Source organism: Aureobasidium subglaciale (genome assembly GCF_000721755.1).
Source record: "Aureobasidium subglaciale EXF-2481 unplaced genomic scaffold scaffold_45, whole genome shotgun sequence".
Lineage (NCBI taxonomy): Eukaryota > Fungi > Ascomycota > Dothideomycetes > Dothideales > Saccotheciaceae > Aureobasidium > Aureobasidium subglaciale.
In genome coordinates this window covers 22,953-40,514 of record NW_013566950.1, presented here as the reverse complement: position 1 = coordinate 40,514, position 17,562 = coordinate 22,953, and the positions used below count along the sequence as shown (strand labels likewise).

Here is a 17,562-nt window from a genome sequence, read left to right as displayed (position 1 = left end):
GATGATGCTGTGAAGCAGTCATGAGTTCTATTCACTGTAAGCAAGAAAAAAAAGTGAAATCGATTCAGAAAACACTCACTTTAAAAGTGCGCGCATACAAAGTGTAAGCGAGGCGCGATCTCGATGGCAGATGCGCAGAGAGAACGCGACTATGAAAAGGCAGGAACCAATTCAAAACGAAGCTGATGCGCAGGAAGCGCTGAAGTTGTGCCTGTGGTTGATGTAAGAAGGAGTTGCGCCTGAGTAAACACAAGAAAGTGACTTGCCTTGATGAGATGCAAGAGATCTTTGCGTAGATGCCTTGATGTTGATGAGAGTCGATGAGTTTTGATTGTGATGATGGATGTTGATGAGGAAATAAAATCAGAACAAGTGATGAAGGTCGTTGATGATGAAAAGGGAAGTGGTTGACCGATGAAGAAGGAAGACACTCGATGCCAAAGATGTTTGAAGGATGTTTGATGGTGAAGGAAGGTGATGATCAAAAGCGATAGACGCGTTGATGAGTTGTTTTGTGCATGGTGCGTAGCTGCTGCGCGCACTGGAAGTGAATGTACGCATGATGGAAAGCAGTTGTTGTTGATAATAAACAAAGTAGATGATGATCGATGATGATGATGAAGAAGGAAGATCAATGATGTGAGGTGATGTCCGAGATGGACGAGATAACCTTGGGTCAAACAGTGGAGGTGGAAGTTGAGGAAGGGGAAGAGGTCTGGATGGTGGAAAAGATGGGTGTCTATATAGTAAAGCACAACAAACCTTGAATTTGACCGTCCCCTCTACAATCCACTCCCTCTGCGGGAACAGTGGGACTTTAACACCAGCTAGCCAATTACATAGCAACTCAAACCTCCTTACAAACTGAGCCTTCGCCAGTCCTGGCCCCTGTCTTTTTGTCAGTGAATTCATGGCGGGCGGTATAGGGATCGAGGCTGAGGTATACCAGTGGCCGCAACACAGCAGTGGCATGGGAAGAAACACCCGCAAATGCCACACAGACGGCACCCAATACGCGCAGAGTATTGGAAGCGTCCACAGGATGCGCGAAGCAACCAGACGAGACCTCTACCGAGGGGTATGGTGTCTGTTTTGCCTGATCTCGTTGAGTTGGCGAGCCGACGCCATTCATGTACGGCGTCTCAATCCAGCGGCCAACATACCACAGACACCCTGTACCACTTCCAGCCCATTCGGTGGCCAGGAAGCCTATTCCGTGCCTCCAGAGTACCCGAGGGTGGTTCAACCACTTATTGAGGCTGAGGGCTGCTCGACCGCCGACCAAGCCGAACAGCAGCGGCCGACACAACATCCACCATCTTTCTCTTGTTCCACGAGTACCATGGCATCTTACCTAAACAGTGAGGCAAAGAGCTACCCGGACAGTCACCTTCCTGGTCGCAGCAGCAGGACATCTCCAGCGGATAGAGAGCCTTCGAGTCGTCAAATCCACCATATCCTCCTTCGCCGTCATCCGTGCTACGAGCCATATTTCCACGCATCACTATTCACCCTGTCGTGTCTGGCATTGGACGAATCTTACCGGTTCGAATCACCTCGAGCTCGATCCAGAGTAACACAACCCAGGCTCTTTCAGGTTCGAAGACCATAACTGATGTGGAAAGTACAAGAGGAGGAAAAAGAAGAAATACACTACCTCGGACGAGTCGACGACAGAGGCCGCCTGACTGCTACCATCGGAAGGGTATAGGCACCAAGGTAAAGAGAATTGAATCTACAAGCAAACAGGCATGGTTATCTTGCGAGAGCAGTGGGTTGTGTTCTCTCGCTACCCCTGACTGGCCTTCTACATCCAGGACGCTCCGGCAATATCGCATGCCCTACGCAGACGCAGACCGCTGAAGTCTCTGACAGAGCTGAACGGTCCACCGACCTAAGTATCCGTCCCTTCATGCCGATTGCTTCCAGCTCGTGAAGAATTCGAGATCGATATCACACTCATCAGGCAGCGGCAGAGAAAAGAACTCGCTCTCGCCTTTCTCAAACGTCGAAAACTTCGCCATGAGTCCAAACCTACGCTGGTAGAAGCAAAAGGCGCCCGTAACGCTCACCAACCCATGCGCCCTACCATAGTCCGGCATCCACGGATTCTTTGTGGTCAGATGTGTATCGGCGAGTTGCAAAGCATACCGGCAAGCACATGAGAAACCAGAGAGCTCCATGGCCGCGGGTGGCGGAAAGAGACATTCATCTGAGCCGTCTGGGCTGCTCCAGTACCAGCGGACCTTGGCCGAGGGTTCCTCTGTTTCGGTAACCAGTTCCAGGATGTGGTTGACGATTTCAGGTGGTAGCATCTTGAAGAGCTTAGCATCATCGGCTCTTTCAGCGGCAGCCCGAGACCTGGTGGTCACCATACTTCTTTGTACCCGGTCTAGAAGATCAGAACAAGGTTGGGTGCCTTGACCTGCACTTGTGAGAGAAGAGGAAGGAAACAGGAGATGAAGTCGAGTGGAATCTGGGGTAGGTTCTTGGCTTGTATCATCGGCCCGAGGGACATTCTTTGAGCCTTGAGAAGACATATCGAACGACATACATCTGTCTCCTTGTATGGCCACAATCTAATATACTGGAGTGTACACGTGTTCAATAGATGGTGCATACTAGTACAGGCAAGTAGATATGTCTCAAGTTTAGGCATCAATGAAGGTCGCAAGTCACACGACCACTCTCGCTGAAGATGGTCCACTTCTTCACAAAGATGCACATCTGCGAAAGGACCGAAAGGACGGATGGTAAGGAAGGAATGGAACACAATGTCTATATGATCGTATTGGAGGTATCTTTGCATCATGACAAAGCATGAACAGCGCCAGCGAAAAGCAAAGCGCAATCTGTCTTCGGGCATCAGTCGTAAGCTTTCGAGCGCCCGAGCAGAAGAGAGCGAAAGGACAAGGATGGTCATGCATGGGCCATGATCTCCCAGACTTCGTCACCGTGAATTGTAAGAAGAAAAGCGACCCATATGTGCGCTGTTTTGTGACATGAACATTTCTCATCTTCATCTTGCACCAGCCAGCCAGCGAGCTCAAGCGCGCGCATGAGGCTGCATGGGTGAGGAGCAGCAGCATCTTGCAGCGGCGGCGGATTGAGATTGAAAGTGTTTTTAACGGCGTGGTTCGAGAGGCAGCATAGCTTAGTGCGACTCGTCGCGGATGAGGGCGACGATCATGCTGTAGAGGTAGAAGAAGAACATGACCAGATGGAAGCCGAGCTTGATGAAGGATTCCTGAAGCTTGTGTCAGCTGTCTGACATAGCAGTTGGGTTGCGGAGCGGGAGCTTACCTTCTTGTGAACGTTGAGCTTTCTGAAAATCTCGGTCGCGTCCAAAAGGTGCTGGTTCTCAAAGATCCTGTGTCATGTTAGGACGAGTGTGGTCGGGCAGGTGTTGGGCAAAACTGACTTCTTTGCATTCCAGGCAAGGAGCGGCAGGTTGAGGATCAAAGCGATCCAGTAACCATTGACGAGGAAGAGGATGGTGAGGAAAGCGTGGACGGCAGCTTCGGGGACGATGTAGGTGTTGAGGCGGTTGCAGAGGTCAATGGGGTTGATGTAGTCGCTGTGAGAGGATCATGTCAGCACCAGGCACGGCTAGGCGGTGAGAGGGCACAAGAGGAGCATACCATTCCAGATCGCTGTACATGATGGTGAAGAAGACTTGAAGGAAGAGGTTGACGGCATTGATAAGCACCGCTATCAGGTAGAGCCAGGCTTCTCCGGACATGATTGCGACAGAGGATGAGGAAACGCGTCGGTGGTGGTGTGGTTGGAGATCGGAGTCGACGAGGCGCGTGAGTACGAGGCGTTCGGATGAGCTGCTATCGAGTATGCGAGAACTCGAGAGTAGATTCTGGGTGGGTGCAGAGTGCTTGCGTGTAGGAGAGTGTCGAGTGGAAGAAGGAAGAGGCCCGCTGCTATGCATGCAAATTAGTTGGGACTTGCCAGCCTGCCCGCCCACGGCCAAAGCGCGCCCAGAAGCTCCTTCCTCCTCTCGAGCAACAACTGTCGTGTGGGGTTCCTGCCAACTTTCCGCTCCTGCCATAGCCACTTTTAATATTTCAATCTGTCAGGCATCTGCTATTCAATTACACTTCGAGCTTCTGGTAGACAAGGTACAGCTGTATAAACAACTGTAACAGTTGTCGGATCATAAATTCGTTGCACACGGCCTATTTCCGTGGCGTCCCTCTTCACACTCTAGCCCTTCATCCTCTGCACGCATTCACGCGTTGCCTCTAGAAGTCATGCCCAAATCGTCCCTACTCTCGACCCTGATATTGAAGTAGCCTTCTGGACTTGCACTCCCTGGAGTCCGGGCCATTGTCCTGGCCACCATCGGACTCTGTGCCCCATTGCCTGTCCCTGTCCTCCTGTGTTTTCTCGTGGCAGCTGGCGAAGCGGGTAATTCAAGATGTCGATTTATGTTCATCCAGACGGCTTCTTCGTCTGCACTCTCCGGGAATCTCCACCCCCCGACTCCTTCAAAGTCTCTGTCCGTTCCGCTACCAACAAGACTTGCGAACGAAGGGGTCTTCCGCAGCGCCGCTGACGGCGTGGGTGGTGTGTTGTGCTTCTTGCGTCGCGTCGGGAGGACGGCACTCGGAGATGCGAGAGGCGTTGGAGGAGATGACGGAACTATGGCGCCGTTCAATATGGCGAGAAACAGATCGAAGTACACAAAGAGTAGTCGTAATAGGAGAGTGCCCAGTGCCAGAGTGGTGGTGAAGAGAGCGAACAGGGCAAAGGGAAGTCCGAGGCAGAAGAGAAAGGACAGGCCTAAGAGCCTCGACATTCCTGATATCATGGCGTATGAATGAATGGCATGTGTGTTCCTTGCCAGCTCATCTCCTCTCCTGGTATCAGAGGAGCTACCTGCATGAATGAGTAAGTAGGAGGGGGTCGCGTCCGTTGTGGAGCGCGACAAGTATCGTGGGGAGAGCTCTCGGACAGTTGGACTTGGCCGTATCTACGGGTACCTCGCCTTGCTTTCTTGACTCGAACTTGATTTTTTACTCCTGTTTCCATCGCTTCATCGAGAAGACAGATCAGCATACAGACTCGTTGATTGACGTCCCTGCCATTCTGAGCTGCGATAAAACATTCAACATCAGGCTTGCTGTGCCCCTCACCCTGGCTCTGTTGAATGGTTTCTCGTACATATCTTTTCCTTTGCCAAATGCGATATGTCTCTATCATCAATACATATAACACTCATATCATATCTTTCGGGCAGTCATGGCTTAATTCATTGTGGGTAGCGCCGTGTGGACTGCCGTGGCCGTTAATCCTCGACTCTTCGAGTGTTTGACAAAATGATGACACGCGCTCCGATGGTGAACAAAGCCAGCATCAAATTTGGGGTTCCTCAAAGAAGTACTTGTATAATGTGTGTCCTTTGAAATGAGTGAAAACATAATCAATAGGATTTTCTCCTTGCAGCCATCTTGTTAGCTTCAATTCTAGACTCCAATAGTCGATGATCCCCAACGATGGCACATTGCGGAGGAAGACGGATGGATGCAACCACACGTGGCCTCAGCAGCATTAGGTGTTCGTATATTGAGGTAGGTAAAGATTCTTTCTCATATCGTGATATCATGACAATGGGTATCTGCCGTGTCGTCCACTATCCGCCAATGCTTGTGTCCATGTCCTTGTCACCACCGTATCCAGACTTTTGTCTCTCGCTTACGGCATCATCCGTCTCATCCTGTGCTTTTGATCCTGCGCTGTTGCTGTTTGCCTCTCCAGTACCGATAGTCTGGCCTCCCATGCCGTTCTCGCTCAATGATTGACCGTAGCGAATCTTCTCTGCTGTCTTTTCGCCTTCCTCTGCCTTCTTGGCTGCCTCAACCTCGGGTACGGAGTCAACAGACGTCTCGGGGTCTAGAAGCGTTTCAGTTGTGAATTGTCAACCAGTTTGCTGAACAGAGAACTTACTGCCCATTTGTCCTCCAGACTTCTTGTGAGGGACCGTAACGGTGTGAATGCTTGTGTACTGCGAAGTTGAGCCCGCTGTATCTCCACCCGGGCTTGTTTCCATTAACTGTTCAGACATGATTGCGGTGTATTGTGTGTACGTGGGAGTGACTGAATTCGAAATGGTCAAGCTGTGAGTTTGGTGGTGCACGAAGAAGTACTGAGCTCGGGCTTCATGACGTAGCGCGGGGAAGCCCTGCCACCTCCAAATCGTGTGACGGCAGCATCTCAGACACTTGTGCGGTTGAGCTCAGCGACATGATGTTGGCAGACGTGTAAGTCATATACGCGCTGAGATCCTGATTCATCCTTACTGGGACTATCATGGAGACACTGCAGTTCTCGTGGTTGTGATACACATCTGAGGAGCTCTGCTGACCATTGAGGCGCTCCCTGCAGAGCGTGTACGCTCGAAATACCTTGTCGCAACGCATGGAAGCCACTCCATCCGTGCAACTCTAGCTGGGAGTTTCCTTATTGCCATACTGTGTATGAAGGCTCTCTCGAGCGACATGGAGAGCATGGAATTATTTATGCATTGACAAAACTATCCTCGCCGGAGCATGTCGCACGGACTTTGGAGATTCCCAGATGGCGGCACTCCCGAAACCTTCGCATCGTCCTTTTCTCTACCGACAAACAAGGTTTGCCCAGTCGCAGTACATACGAACCCCTTACAGCATCTCACACACAACAGCGTTCCCATACTTGGGAGCTGAAGGAAAACCGTCTTCACTACGACCCGTTGGTCAGATCCATTTCATCGGCGTCCCCGTTGGGCTTCGGCACCCTGGAGACGCCACCTGCAGCCAACGCTACTTCTTTCTTTGTGCCAATTCTCAAACCTTAGGTAATTTGCTTGCTTTGTACTGTAGTGTCTTCTCGCTTGTATAGTCGACATTGCTACGGGAAGTATAACAAGAACGTCGATGTAGGTTAACTCATGGACTGTGTGGCCTTAGTTGGCAATGCCCTATCGACGCGGCTTTGTCACCCATAGAGTTACAGCATTCGTGTAAGCAAAGAAAAGGGAACACGTCTTGAACAAGCATCGTTTCAGAACTGCTTCGCACTCGAGTCAAATCACCCTGCCAAGAAAGAATGACTTTCGAATGTATATACGCGAGCCGTCCACGTTAAGCCTCCTGCCATGACTTCGACTACACTTTGAACGACACTTCTTGGCAGGAACATGGTCTATTCCCTATTCTGTCTCAAACTCACCCTGGTCGGGGTGAAGCATAGAGAATAGCCAAGAGTTGGAAATGAGTATCTGGACTTCAGCTCAACGTCGACTTCATGAATAGATTGGTCTGTCCAGTAGCTTAGTCTGGAACTGCAGCACATGAGTAAAATACACAACAGGATGGAAGGGCACACCGAGATTGAGATCAACCCGTCAGACACAAGATGGCTGAGAGGAGATTGCAACTTCACTCCTGGTCATGCCTAGGAGGGTATATGTAGGAGGCGTCTCTCTATGATGTTGATCTACTCATCCAGCGAACCGACCTCGACAACCACACTCCTTTCTTGTTCCATCCCTGGGACGTCCATTCTCTACCCATCAATCTTGATCGCCGAAAGCCATGGCAGGACTTCGACACCTGATCCCAGGACTCGTGCTGAGTCTGGGGAGCAGTGTCTCTGCATCTCCTCTGGCTGTCCTGCCTCTCAACGCGACTTACACCAATGTCACCTCCAACCCTCAGTTCAGCAATTACACCAGTACTAAGACTGTGCTGAGCACTGCAACCATATACAACGCTGCGAGCACCGACGTAGTCGTTGTTGCAGCCATTGGTGGTCACCAGGCAAGCTCCTCTGGCATTTCCGCAGGTGCTGCTCATGGCCCGGGATCGTCAGCAGCTTCTGCCGTTGTGATCCACGGTGGATCTCAATCTCAAGCACCGGTCAACTCGGGTGCGTTCCAAACCATCGTGGTCACCCAGACTGTAGCAGGGTGCTCCTTAGGGGGACCCTTAGGCACTCCATCCTCGACCGGCAACCATGCTCCATTCGCCGTCGCTCTGTCCTCCACTGCAAAATACGCCGCTGCCACGGTCCAGCCTGCTGTCCATTGGGATTACCCTCTCGATGATCTCAACAATCTGATACCATCGAGAAACACCAGTCTCTACTACGGTCTTGCCGATCCCAAGGTCGAGCATTCTTTCGCGTCCGTAGTCACTGACATGACCCACGATGCCGTCATTCTCGATCACTCTTCGTACATCTCAAGCACTTCTTGTTCAGAGGAAGGCATCCTCGTCTCCTTTACCACTACCCAAGCCTTCAACCTGGCCTGTGACAGTTGGTCTAGTATTTCTACCGGCCTGGTACTTGCGACTTATACAGATGGATGTCATGGTGACTCTGAAGATCAACGCACCTTCTGGCTCATTGCTTCGCTTTCCTTCGATAACAAGACTTTGACTATCAAGGCTATCGTCAGTGACGAGCTTGATATTGGAGAGCTCTTCCATGAAGTCGACCTTGTATGGGGAACATATACCCCTGGAAGTAGTGGCGTGCCTGCCATTAGTGGTACTGCATCGAGTCAGGCTCCAAAGGGCGGCTCCTATTCCACCCTAAGTGGTAACGCAGGTGCTAGTGCTACTGCTAGCGGTGCTGTGCCCACTCGTACGTCCTCTGGTAACAACACTCTCTACGGGTCTTCTTGTGGAGCTGCTCCATCATCGGTCATTGACGGTCTGCCTGCTATCGATTGTGGTGATGCAGACTTCGATGCCCGCCTTGATGATCGTATCGGATATCTTGATACCACGGACAATTTTGCCTCAAGTCTTGAGAACTTCTTGCCAGAGGTTGACTTCGACTCAGATGATCTTGTGAATGACGAGGCTACTCTCATGCGCCGCGACCTTGGTGATTTTTTCAGGCCTGTCGGAAATTTCCTGAGAAAGACCGGCACAGTCATCAAGAAAACTGCTTCGGTCGCAGTCGATGTTACGATCGGTACCGGTAAAGTTGCCCTTACTAGCTTGCGACTCGTTCCGGTGCTCGGAGATGTTTTTGACGCTGCGACTAATGGTGCTCTGAGCGACCTGTCCGATTTCAACCCTTCCATCCAGGGAGTTCAAGAATTCAACTTTGGCCCTCAGGCAACTGTGGACTCACCTTGGGGTAAAGCAGCCTCGATTTACTCCGAGAAGAAGGAGTCCAAGAACAAGAAAGCAGAGGCATCCGTTGACCTGTACTGTGTTGACTGTGGCGTCAAGGGCAAAGTCTCTATGGCCGGGCAAGCAAAGTGGAACGGCAAAGACGGCCTCAAAGCGCTTAATGCTGGTATTAATGCGAACATCGAAGCTGGTGTTCATCTCGGTCTTGCCGTGACTGCCTCTTACAAGGACAAAAAGGAAAAGAAGATCATCAATGCACCTCTTCCTTACGTCGGAGTCGCTGTTGGAAAGCTTTTCACTGCCGGCGTATACATCAGTGTCGACGCAAAATCTTCCGTCGAAGTCGACGCCGAGGGTCAGGTTTTAGTCGGTGTGGCCATGAAAATTCCCAACTTCGAAGCCAAGCTTGATCTCTTCAACGAGCAAAGCGCCAGCAAGTCTTCAATCACAGGATTTACCCCAAATTTCACCCGGCGTTTTGAGGCGAGCGGCAAGATTGGCGCCAAAGTCAGTTTGAGTCTTCCTATTGCAATCAATGCCGGCATCGAAATTCCTCCTTTGAGCTTGAAGCGAGTCCTGGCTCTGATCGAGGAGCCTAAGGTCTATGGCAATCTTACTGTGGCAGCCTCTTCTGCAGATGCGGAAGCAGCTAGCGAGACTTGTAACAATGGTATCGAGTACCTTGCTAATGGTAAGCTAGCTATGTCAAGGCGTTCCCTTTCAATTTACTGACCACAGCCAGTCCAAAACGACATCAACCTTGACTTCTTGGGCATCAAGACATTCAATCTAGCTCACTATGATTCTCCACCTCTCCTGAAGGGATGCAAGAAGTACGTCATCGTTCTCCAGATCATCAAGGATCCTACTTACACCATCACAGATTCGACGGCTCAAAGGCAACGTCGAAGGCCTCTTCTGCTGCGTCCTCGCAGGCATCAACTGCTACAATAGATCGTACTGCTGCAAAGACCACAATTGCTACTACCGGAAATACTGGCCCTGTTTCGACCTCTGCTACAACCGGAGCCTCGAGTGCCGTCAGCACTGGTACCCAGCCCACTACCACTGACGATTCCGAACCTTCGGAGCCCACCAATACCGAAGATCCGACAGCGACTGATGGTACAGATCAGGAAGACCCTACTGAAACTGGTGAACCATCTGATCCCAGTGCTACTGGAAGCGAAGACGGTCCTGAGCCAACCGAAACAAACGCTCCTGAGGACGAGACACCCACAGGAACTGATAGTGCCTCTACTCCGGATGCAACTGAGGAGCCTATCACAGAGGATAGTGAACCTGATAATGACAAGTCTGCCTCGAGCGCTGACGAGCAAAGTGGAGCTGAACAGCTTCAGAGACGCCACGCTCGTAGCTTCTTGGCCCGTCGTCAGGACAGCACCACTTCAGCTGACGACTCCGAGAACAACGATGACAGTGGTAGCGACCAATTGTACACTTTGGATGACGACGAAAACTACACTGAGACCTTCGACAATGATGTTGCTACCGAGGAAGAGCTCTCTGACGATGCAATCGGTGACTACTCCGAGGACCCAGACAACACAGCCTTCTTGGAGAACACTAATAAGGCTCTTGCTCTGGCTTCTGTTTCTGAATCTCCAACTGATGCAAACTACACTACCCTTGTAGATATCCAAAAGACGCTCGCAATCGTGCCTAGCGCCAACGGAAATCTCTATATCGCCACTTACAGCGAAGAGCTGGTCCAATCTCAGACCCTGCTCTTCGGTAATTACGACGACGCCGTCTTCGGTGACGATAGTGGTCGTCTCCTCCACTTCCACCCCGATGAGATGAAGGTTTACGGTGCCAGTCGTCTGCGCCTGAGCGATGACACTGGTATTCCCAAGAGCGCCGACTTTATGACTTTGGTCTTGCAGGAGGTTGAGAACAATCAATCGGTCTACTTCGGCTTCGACACCACTGGCAATTCATACAACATTGTCATGTGTAACTTTGTCAACGACGCCGTCAGCAAGCTTTTCGTGGTCAACGGAGAGGAGGGTCTGAACGCCTTGACTAGCAACGCAAACATCAAGTACACTGTTACTGGTGGCCCTGTCCAGGACTGCTACGCACTCGCCCTCGTCAATGCGGTTTGATCGTGCTCTTTCTGCCCAAACAGCAGCAATTTCTTCTTTCCTATGTCTTTTTCCCATCTTCTCTTCTTTTCTTATTACGGATCGAGTCTGGAAAACGGCTCTCCACTATCCAGCATTTTTATCTCCATTCATACGATCTAATGTATACCACAATATTACAACTGTATCTTTCAACCTCACCTGACTTGACCAATTGCATCGAGCTAGCCATTGTAAATCAAGTGCAAGAGCTCTGGGCGTGAAAGAGTCGTTCTTGCGTTCTCGCTGAGTTTTGCTGTTTGGGGTTGATGAAGCAGGAAGGAGCGGTGGCGTCATCATCACCAGCCCTCAGATTGTCCAAGAAGGGTGTTACAAGAACAGGGTCCTCTGGGAAGGGGTGACTCGAAGAAGGGTGGATTGGAGAACGTGACTCGGATGAGGTAGATCTAAAGAATAGTAGCTCGACAGGGAATGGCTTGGTGGAAAGTTAGAAGGGCATTGAGGAGTCCAAGAAAGCATTGCGATGTGTGATCAGGTCTACGGTTAATCAGTGTCTTGGAGATGAGATCGACGTGTCACAACTCGACATTTGGTGAAAGTCAAACATGCACATGACAGCTCATAATAGAGGGAAAGAAACCAAAGTTGGTGGGGTGGGAATCATTTTGAAATTTAGCACTCGTCTTCCCCATTTGCCAGACCGCTAATTGAATAACAAAACGCCGGTCATGTCGCAGATAAGACTTTTCAAGGTGTGGAAGAAAACATTTAAGCGGAACGCTCGATGTCCTTCTTGAGGGTACCCATGAACTGCTTCTTCTCGGCAGGGGTCTGGTAAGCACCGTGACCGAACTTCGAGGAGGTGTCGATCCACTTGAGCTCGACCTTCTCGGTGGAACGGCGGGAAGTGTGGATGAACATGGACTTGCGGAGAGTGACAACGCGCTTCTTGACACCGGGGACGGAGCCCTTGAGCATAAGGAAGTCGTTGTTGATCTCTCCGTAGCGGACGAAACCACCCATGGGGGTGATGGTCTTCTTGGAGACATCGAACTCGGTCGAGGCGTTGCCAGCATCGTCACCGCGGCCAATACGGTAGATCTTGTGGTTGACCGAGGTACGGTGGTGGTAACCGTCCTGACCAGCACGGGCAACGGTCCACTGGACTGAGAGGGCATTAGTATGAGATACGAGATGATCATGTCAGAAGACGAAACATACCGTGCGAAGGGTGCCATGCACCGATACAAGCGACCTTACGGAGACCCTTGTGGGTCTTTCTCGGGAGCTTCTTGGTGCCCCAACGGGAGGTAACACCAGAGAAACCGTGACCCTTGGTGACGGCGATGCAGTCAATCATCTCGTCCTTCTCGAAGATGGAGCTGATCTCGATGGGCTTCTCGAAGAGGCCGTTGGCGAAGTCAACCTTGTCGGCAACGGAGCCACCGTTGACCTGGATCTCCATAAGGTGGGCCTTCTTCTGCTTAAGAGGGGTCTTGTGGACCTGGGTGTGGGCGAGGACACGGACGACGGTGCAGTACTTCTTGATGCGCTCGAGGTCGCGGGTGACGGACTGGCCAGCGTTCTCGGAGTGCTTCTTGGCGTACTTGGTGAAGGCCTTCTTCTTGGACTTGTACCAGTTCTTGTAGAAGCGACGCTTGACCTCATCGGACAAGTGCTCGGCCCAGACGGTGGTCAGGGAACGGAGACCACGGGGAGTCTCGATGTAACCAACAAGACCAACGGCGACCATCTGAAGGGTGTGTTAGTGAGTGTTTCGAGGCTGGAGGCAAGGTCGGAGGTATAGCGTACGGGAGGGGTCTCGATGATGGTGACGGCCTCAACGATCTCCTTCTTGTGGAGCTTGGCTCCGGGACGGTCGAGGTCGCGGACGATGGTGGACATGCCGGCCTTGTAGCCCATGGCAGCAGTCAAGTGGACGGGCTTCTTGGAGTCATCCTTGGGGAACGACTTGGCCTTACCACGGTGGTGGATGGTTCTCTTGCGAGGAAGGAAGGCCACTGTGCGCGCGCATTAGCAATTCGTCCTGGCGAGCTGGCGATATCCATGGTAGATGCTGGTACTGACAAGAGCCGTGACGGGGAGCCTCGAACTTTCTGTGCGACATCTTGACTGCTGTGGTTAGTTGACAACGAGGATGACCTGGAAAAGCGAAAGAGCTGGAGGCAGACGAAATTTGCAAAAGCCCAGAGCAAGTCTTGGCAGCGTGGCCCTCGCTTAGACAGTTTCGACAACTGTCATGTGATTGGACCCCTCCAAAACAATTTTTGGACTCTCCTTCACAAGCTCAACCTCTTCACTATCCGCTCAATGCTTTGCGAAAACAAGTGGCAAATATCAATGATTACGTTTTTTGCATCGAATCTGCGTAGTTGTGGAGCAGTGAGAGGCGATTTGCCTTGAGTTTTGAGTTGCAAGATTGATGCCAAGGCAGATGCTTTGGATCCTCGACTGCTGGTTGCCATCTGATTTCGTAACCACTCATGCATTCCTCAAGTTCCTTTTAGCTTACTGCTGCATGGAATCAGCCTCAAAGTTGCTTGACTCCGGCTCCTTGGTGTCGTTGTGCTTCTTCTCAGTATCCTCGTTGTCCTTCTTGAGCTTCTGACGGCGCTCAAACTTTCTCTCTATCTCTTCATCAGAAAACGCAGTGCTGTCCCTATCTCCTCCGTCCTCATCGACCTTCTTGTCTTTTTTTTGTTCTTCTCAGGAGCGGGATCGACCTGACGAGAGTCAAGAGGTTGTGATTACTGGAGTATATCTTGGGAGCAACATAACTCTATCTCCTCCAGCCATCATGCATATGGCTAGCCGAATGTTCATGCCTTTTTACAGACACATATTGGACTCCCGCCAGGCTTGGGAGTCGAGCTCGTGTTACCCGTGTCATGAGATTGTGTTATCATACAAACTCTCCACCGTCACATCGTCAATCCATGCACCTCCAGTTGAGTCGCTCTTGACCTTATACCCAACCTCTCGAGTCTGGTTCGGCAACAACCAGAAGCCATTGCTATCAAATGTGACCACAGCGCCCAGCGGGTAATCAAGCCATACCCAGGCAGCAATACCCGATCTCGCAGTAATGCTGAAGTTCTTGGTAGTATTCGAAAACGATAATTGAAGCCCAGGGTCGACTAGAGCAGCCGACGAGAGCGGCGAAGCATGGAACCAATTCTCGTGTGTGAACGTTCTGCTTTCGTTGCTATTTGGCATCTGACCTTGAATAGTGGTTTCCATATGCATCAGCACATTTGAGTAGTTGAATCCAGCGCTGTTTAAGATGTCGAAAGTGTTTGTCGAGAGCACTCGTGTCGAGTTTATGGCGCCGACATTGACTTCGGCAGTGGTAGGCGTGGAGATATTCAGACAATCACCAGACCAGTCGTACCAACTAAAGCTGGCTGATCCAGATACGGCTTGCCAGAGATCAGAAGTCACATACACTTCAAGATCACCGGTCGTGACATTGTAGTATGACGCGATGATGACTGGCTGATATGCGTCCTTTGCAATGTAGTGCAGCACTTTCCATCGACCATCGTATTCGATGCCCGCCCAGGTAGGCGCCTATCATGGCTCAGTAAGAGTTTGCAGCAGACCAAAACCGCAACATACCGTCCATTGATCCTCAAGTTGCCAATACAAAGAACCAAGCTGACGTTCGGGAAGTCCGCTGCCTCTTAGATAAAATTCTATTTGCGAACGATAGAAATCGGCCTGGAAGATCTGTGTAGTATGGCACCAAGCCGAGAAGTTGGCTACGCTGTCTGATTTGTTAGGCACCGGATACCACTCAATTGCGGCTCTTGTCATCTCGCCCATGCCCAGCGAGCTGTTATAGTAGTTCGTTGCGTTCAGTCCTCCAGGCGGGTAATGTCGATTGCGTAGTTGTACGTAAGATGAGTTGAAGTATAGCTCAGACTGAGGAATGACTTGTTCCCAGCTCTGTAGGGATGGCATAGAGTGATACCCGAATTCGTTCGAGAAACGACCGATAGGATAGGAGGAAAGGTTGAATGCGACCGTCGGATCATAATTGTAGTGATCTAGGATAGTTAGTAGACATTCTTGCTACCAGTGTCTGACACATTGCTAACCTGTCTCGCCATAAACAGAACCTTCCGTAAGGTTGTTATAGCGTTCGACAATGGGGATCGGGTTTGAGAAGTTGAGCTCTAACCATCCATTGCTCGTACTAGAGGGTGCATAGCTGATGCTCCTGGAGTTGCCGAAGACCACTGGAAGTAGTGTGTCTAGGAATAACTTCTCGTACTCGGCGACATAGCGATCATACTGTTCCGGAGCGGTGTTGTTGACGTTAGCAAGCTCCAGGTTCTCCAGTTCGTTGCTATAATAGTCATGGTTAGCAACATCATACAGTAGTCCTATAGCCGATATACATACCCTCCCATCCAGGCGGCAAGAGATGGATGGTGATTGACTCGCCGCACGTTATATTCTGCTTCTTCCCTTACGTTTTCCAGGAACAGCTCATCCACAGGGTAGAGTGCATCTCCAAACTCAAATTCGCTCCACAGAAGGATACCATACTCATCACCCAGATCATAGAGCCAATCAGGTAGATATGCTCCACTAGACCACACACGCAGCATGTTCTGATTCCCCTCAACGACCGCGTCAAGGAGGTCTCGCATTCTGGCTTCTGTCACAGCGGGCCAGAAAGGATCGGGAGGGATAAAGTTCGATCCCTTGGCATAGAACTCGTGTCCATTGATCTCGAAATGCCAGTTATTACCTGGTGCGATACCTTGATTTAGCTGCTCCTGACTTATCGGGTTCTCATTTAAGACGATCGTACGAAAACCAGTTCGCTTGGTGATACTTGTGATGGTATTGTTACTTTTGCTGCCGTCGTTGAGAGTTATGGTCATGTTATATAGGTTCTGCGGACCTAAACCGCTAGGCCACCATAGCTCAACCAAGGAGGGATCGATCTCAGTCGACCCTGTCAGGGTGGACGAAGTGATGTTGATGTTCTCTAAATAGCCACTCGAAATAATGGTATTATTGAGGTCGGATAGGGAGTAGCGCAGCGAGGCACTTTGAGGTACCGTGCCAATATAGTCAAGACTAGCATTGACAGTCCATGGCTGACTCTGATCTGGAGGTAGGTTGTTAAGCTGTCCTCGACGAAAGATGTCAATGAGAGAGTTCCTGATATAGACTTCAGGGTTGTCTAACTGGACAACCCAAGCTGGCTGCCAGGGACCAGCAGGAGCGAATGCCGGACCCCAGTCCCAACCGAAGTCATTCTGTTCCTTCCGCATGAACTGTCGATTTGGAAATTCGTACATGATCTCGATCCCGTATGGCCAAGTTTCCTGGCCAGGTTCGTCCGCAATCTCCTGCGTGATCTTAGGAGCACTTCCAAAGTTAACGCTAAGGACTGGGGCACTCTGACAGCTTTCGAGCACGGACGAAACGTCGAAGTAGTATTGACGGAACTGGTTGTTCGTTGCAGCAACATGCTGGCCACAAAAAGATATGCTTGCGAAGGTATCAAGGCCATTGAACACTAGCCATGTAGATGATAAATTTCGGTTTAGGCCTGAGATAGGAGCGCTTGTATATGTCCAATTGGCCCAAGCGACCCATCGGAGGTTGAAGTCGTTGAGGCCATAGTAAGGCGAGCCAATGACTTGACAGGCGTGAAGATCAAGGTGGGCTTGGGAAGGTAGCGATGCAGGGCATGATATATTTAGGTCGGGGTTCGTCAAGGTCCAATCATGGCCACTCAGACTGATGACGCTCTGGGCAATGGTTTTCGAAGCAATTGCTGTGATAGCAGCAGCTATGTAGAACAACATCGTGGAAAGACCTGTGGTTTCTCTATTGAGCTTTGAGCAGTCAGGTGCCTAGCTTATAACTTGTAGGCGGCCGCTTTGAGGTTGCTTTGCCCTACCTAGAGATGCCTGCTACGATGACGTCGTCTGGTATGGCATGAGGGGAACATGGACATCCCGCATGTCTCCGCACATGTGTGGGTAGCATCGAGAGTGGGGAGATCAGAGGAGTGACCATAGATCGAGTAGAGAGTAGTCTCTGGCATTGCTCTGTCTCTGACCAGAGAGGCCATTGGTGGGATCGCTGGCCGAACAACCCACTTAAAGCTTGAAGCTGCAGAAATTGGAAGCTTGCTGTAGCTTAGTAGATATGTGATCATCATATCTGCTTGTTCAGTCACGGAGTGCTACGCTCCGTTCTCCCTGAGGCGTCACATACAGGTGCAACATGGAACACGAGATATTGACGCTGGTGCTTTCTGTGCA

At 50.8% G+C, this 17,562-nt stretch overlaps 6 protein-coding genes across 6 annotated transcripts; 1 reads left to right on the top strand and 5 right to left on the bottom strand.

The window, feature by feature from the left end:
- Nucleotides 1–3,154: 3,154 nt before the first annotated feature.
- On the bottom strand, nucleotides 3,155–3,742 carry AUEXF2481DRAFT_48799 (uncharacterized protein; the record flags this gene model as incomplete). Its single annotated transcript, XM_013483338.1, has 4 exons — nucleotides 3,155–3,247; nucleotides 3,304–3,370; nucleotides 3,422–3,577; nucleotides 3,642–3,742. 4 exons carry the CDS (start codon nucleotides 3,740–3,742, stop codon nucleotides 3,155–3,157), a joined length of 417 nt encoding a protein of 138 aa, XP_013338792.1.
- A 498-nt stretch (nucleotides 3,743–4,240) lies between these two features.
- AUEXF2481DRAFT_34079 (uncharacterized protein) lies at nucleotides 4,241–4,810 on the bottom strand (the record flags this gene model as incomplete). The annotated part of the gene is made up of 1 exon (XM_013483322.1): nucleotides 4,241–4,810. The coding sequence occupies one exon, from the start codon at nucleotides 4,808–4,810 to the stop codon at nucleotides 4,241–4,243; it is 570 nt and encodes a 189-aa protein (XP_013338776.1).
- Nucleotides 4,811–5,583: 773 nt separating this feature from the next.
- On the bottom strand, nucleotides 5,584–6,140 carry AUEXF2481DRAFT_45205 (uncharacterized protein). Its single transcript, XM_013483331.1, has 2 exons — nucleotides 5,959–6,140; nucleotides 5,584–5,904 (listed from the first exon to the last, which is right to left on the bottom strand). Exons 1-2 carry the CDS (start codon nucleotides 6,074–6,076, stop codon nucleotides 5,645–5,647), a joined length of 378 nt encoding a protein of 125 aa, XP_013338785.1. The 5' UTR covers nucleotides 6,077–6,140; the 3' UTR covers nucleotides 5,584–5,644.
- Nucleotides 6,141–7,586: 1,446 nt separating this feature from the next.
- On the top strand, nucleotides 7,587–11,269 carry AUEXF2481DRAFT_34077 (uncharacterized protein; the record flags this gene model as incomplete). The annotated part of the gene is made up of 3 exons (XM_013483321.1): nucleotides 7,587–9,831; nucleotides 9,883–9,973; nucleotides 10,024–11,269. 3 exons carry the CDS (start codon nucleotides 7,587–7,589, stop codon nucleotides 11,267–11,269), a joined length of 3,582 nt encoding a protein of 1,193 aa, XP_013338775.1.
- A 747-nt stretch (nucleotides 11,270–12,016) lies between these two features.
- Nucleotides 12,017–13,376, bottom strand: AUEXF2481DRAFT_48798 (uncharacterized protein; the record flags this gene model as incomplete). Its single annotated transcript, XM_013483337.1, has 4 exons — nucleotides 12,017–12,414; nucleotides 12,470–13,001; nucleotides 13,061–13,269; nucleotides 13,337–13,376. 4 exons carry the CDS (start codon nucleotides 13,374–13,376, stop codon nucleotides 12,017–12,019), a joined length of 1,179 nt encoding a protein of 392 aa, XP_013338791.1.
- Nucleotides 13,377–14,155: 779 nt separating this feature from the next.
- AUEXF2481DRAFT_48797 (glycoside hydrolase family 2 protein) lies at nucleotides 14,156–17,100 on the bottom strand (the record flags this gene model as incomplete). Its single annotated transcript, XM_013483336.1, has 5 exons — nucleotides 14,156–14,839; nucleotides 14,888–15,318; nucleotides 15,370–15,620; nucleotides 15,677–16,737; nucleotides 16,885–17,100. The coding sequence occupies 5 exons, from the start codon at nucleotides 17,098–17,100 to the stop codon at nucleotides 14,156–14,158; spliced, it is 2,643 nt and encodes an 880-aa protein (XP_013338790.1).
- Between the last annotated feature and the right edge of the window lie 462 nt (nucleotides 17,101–17,562).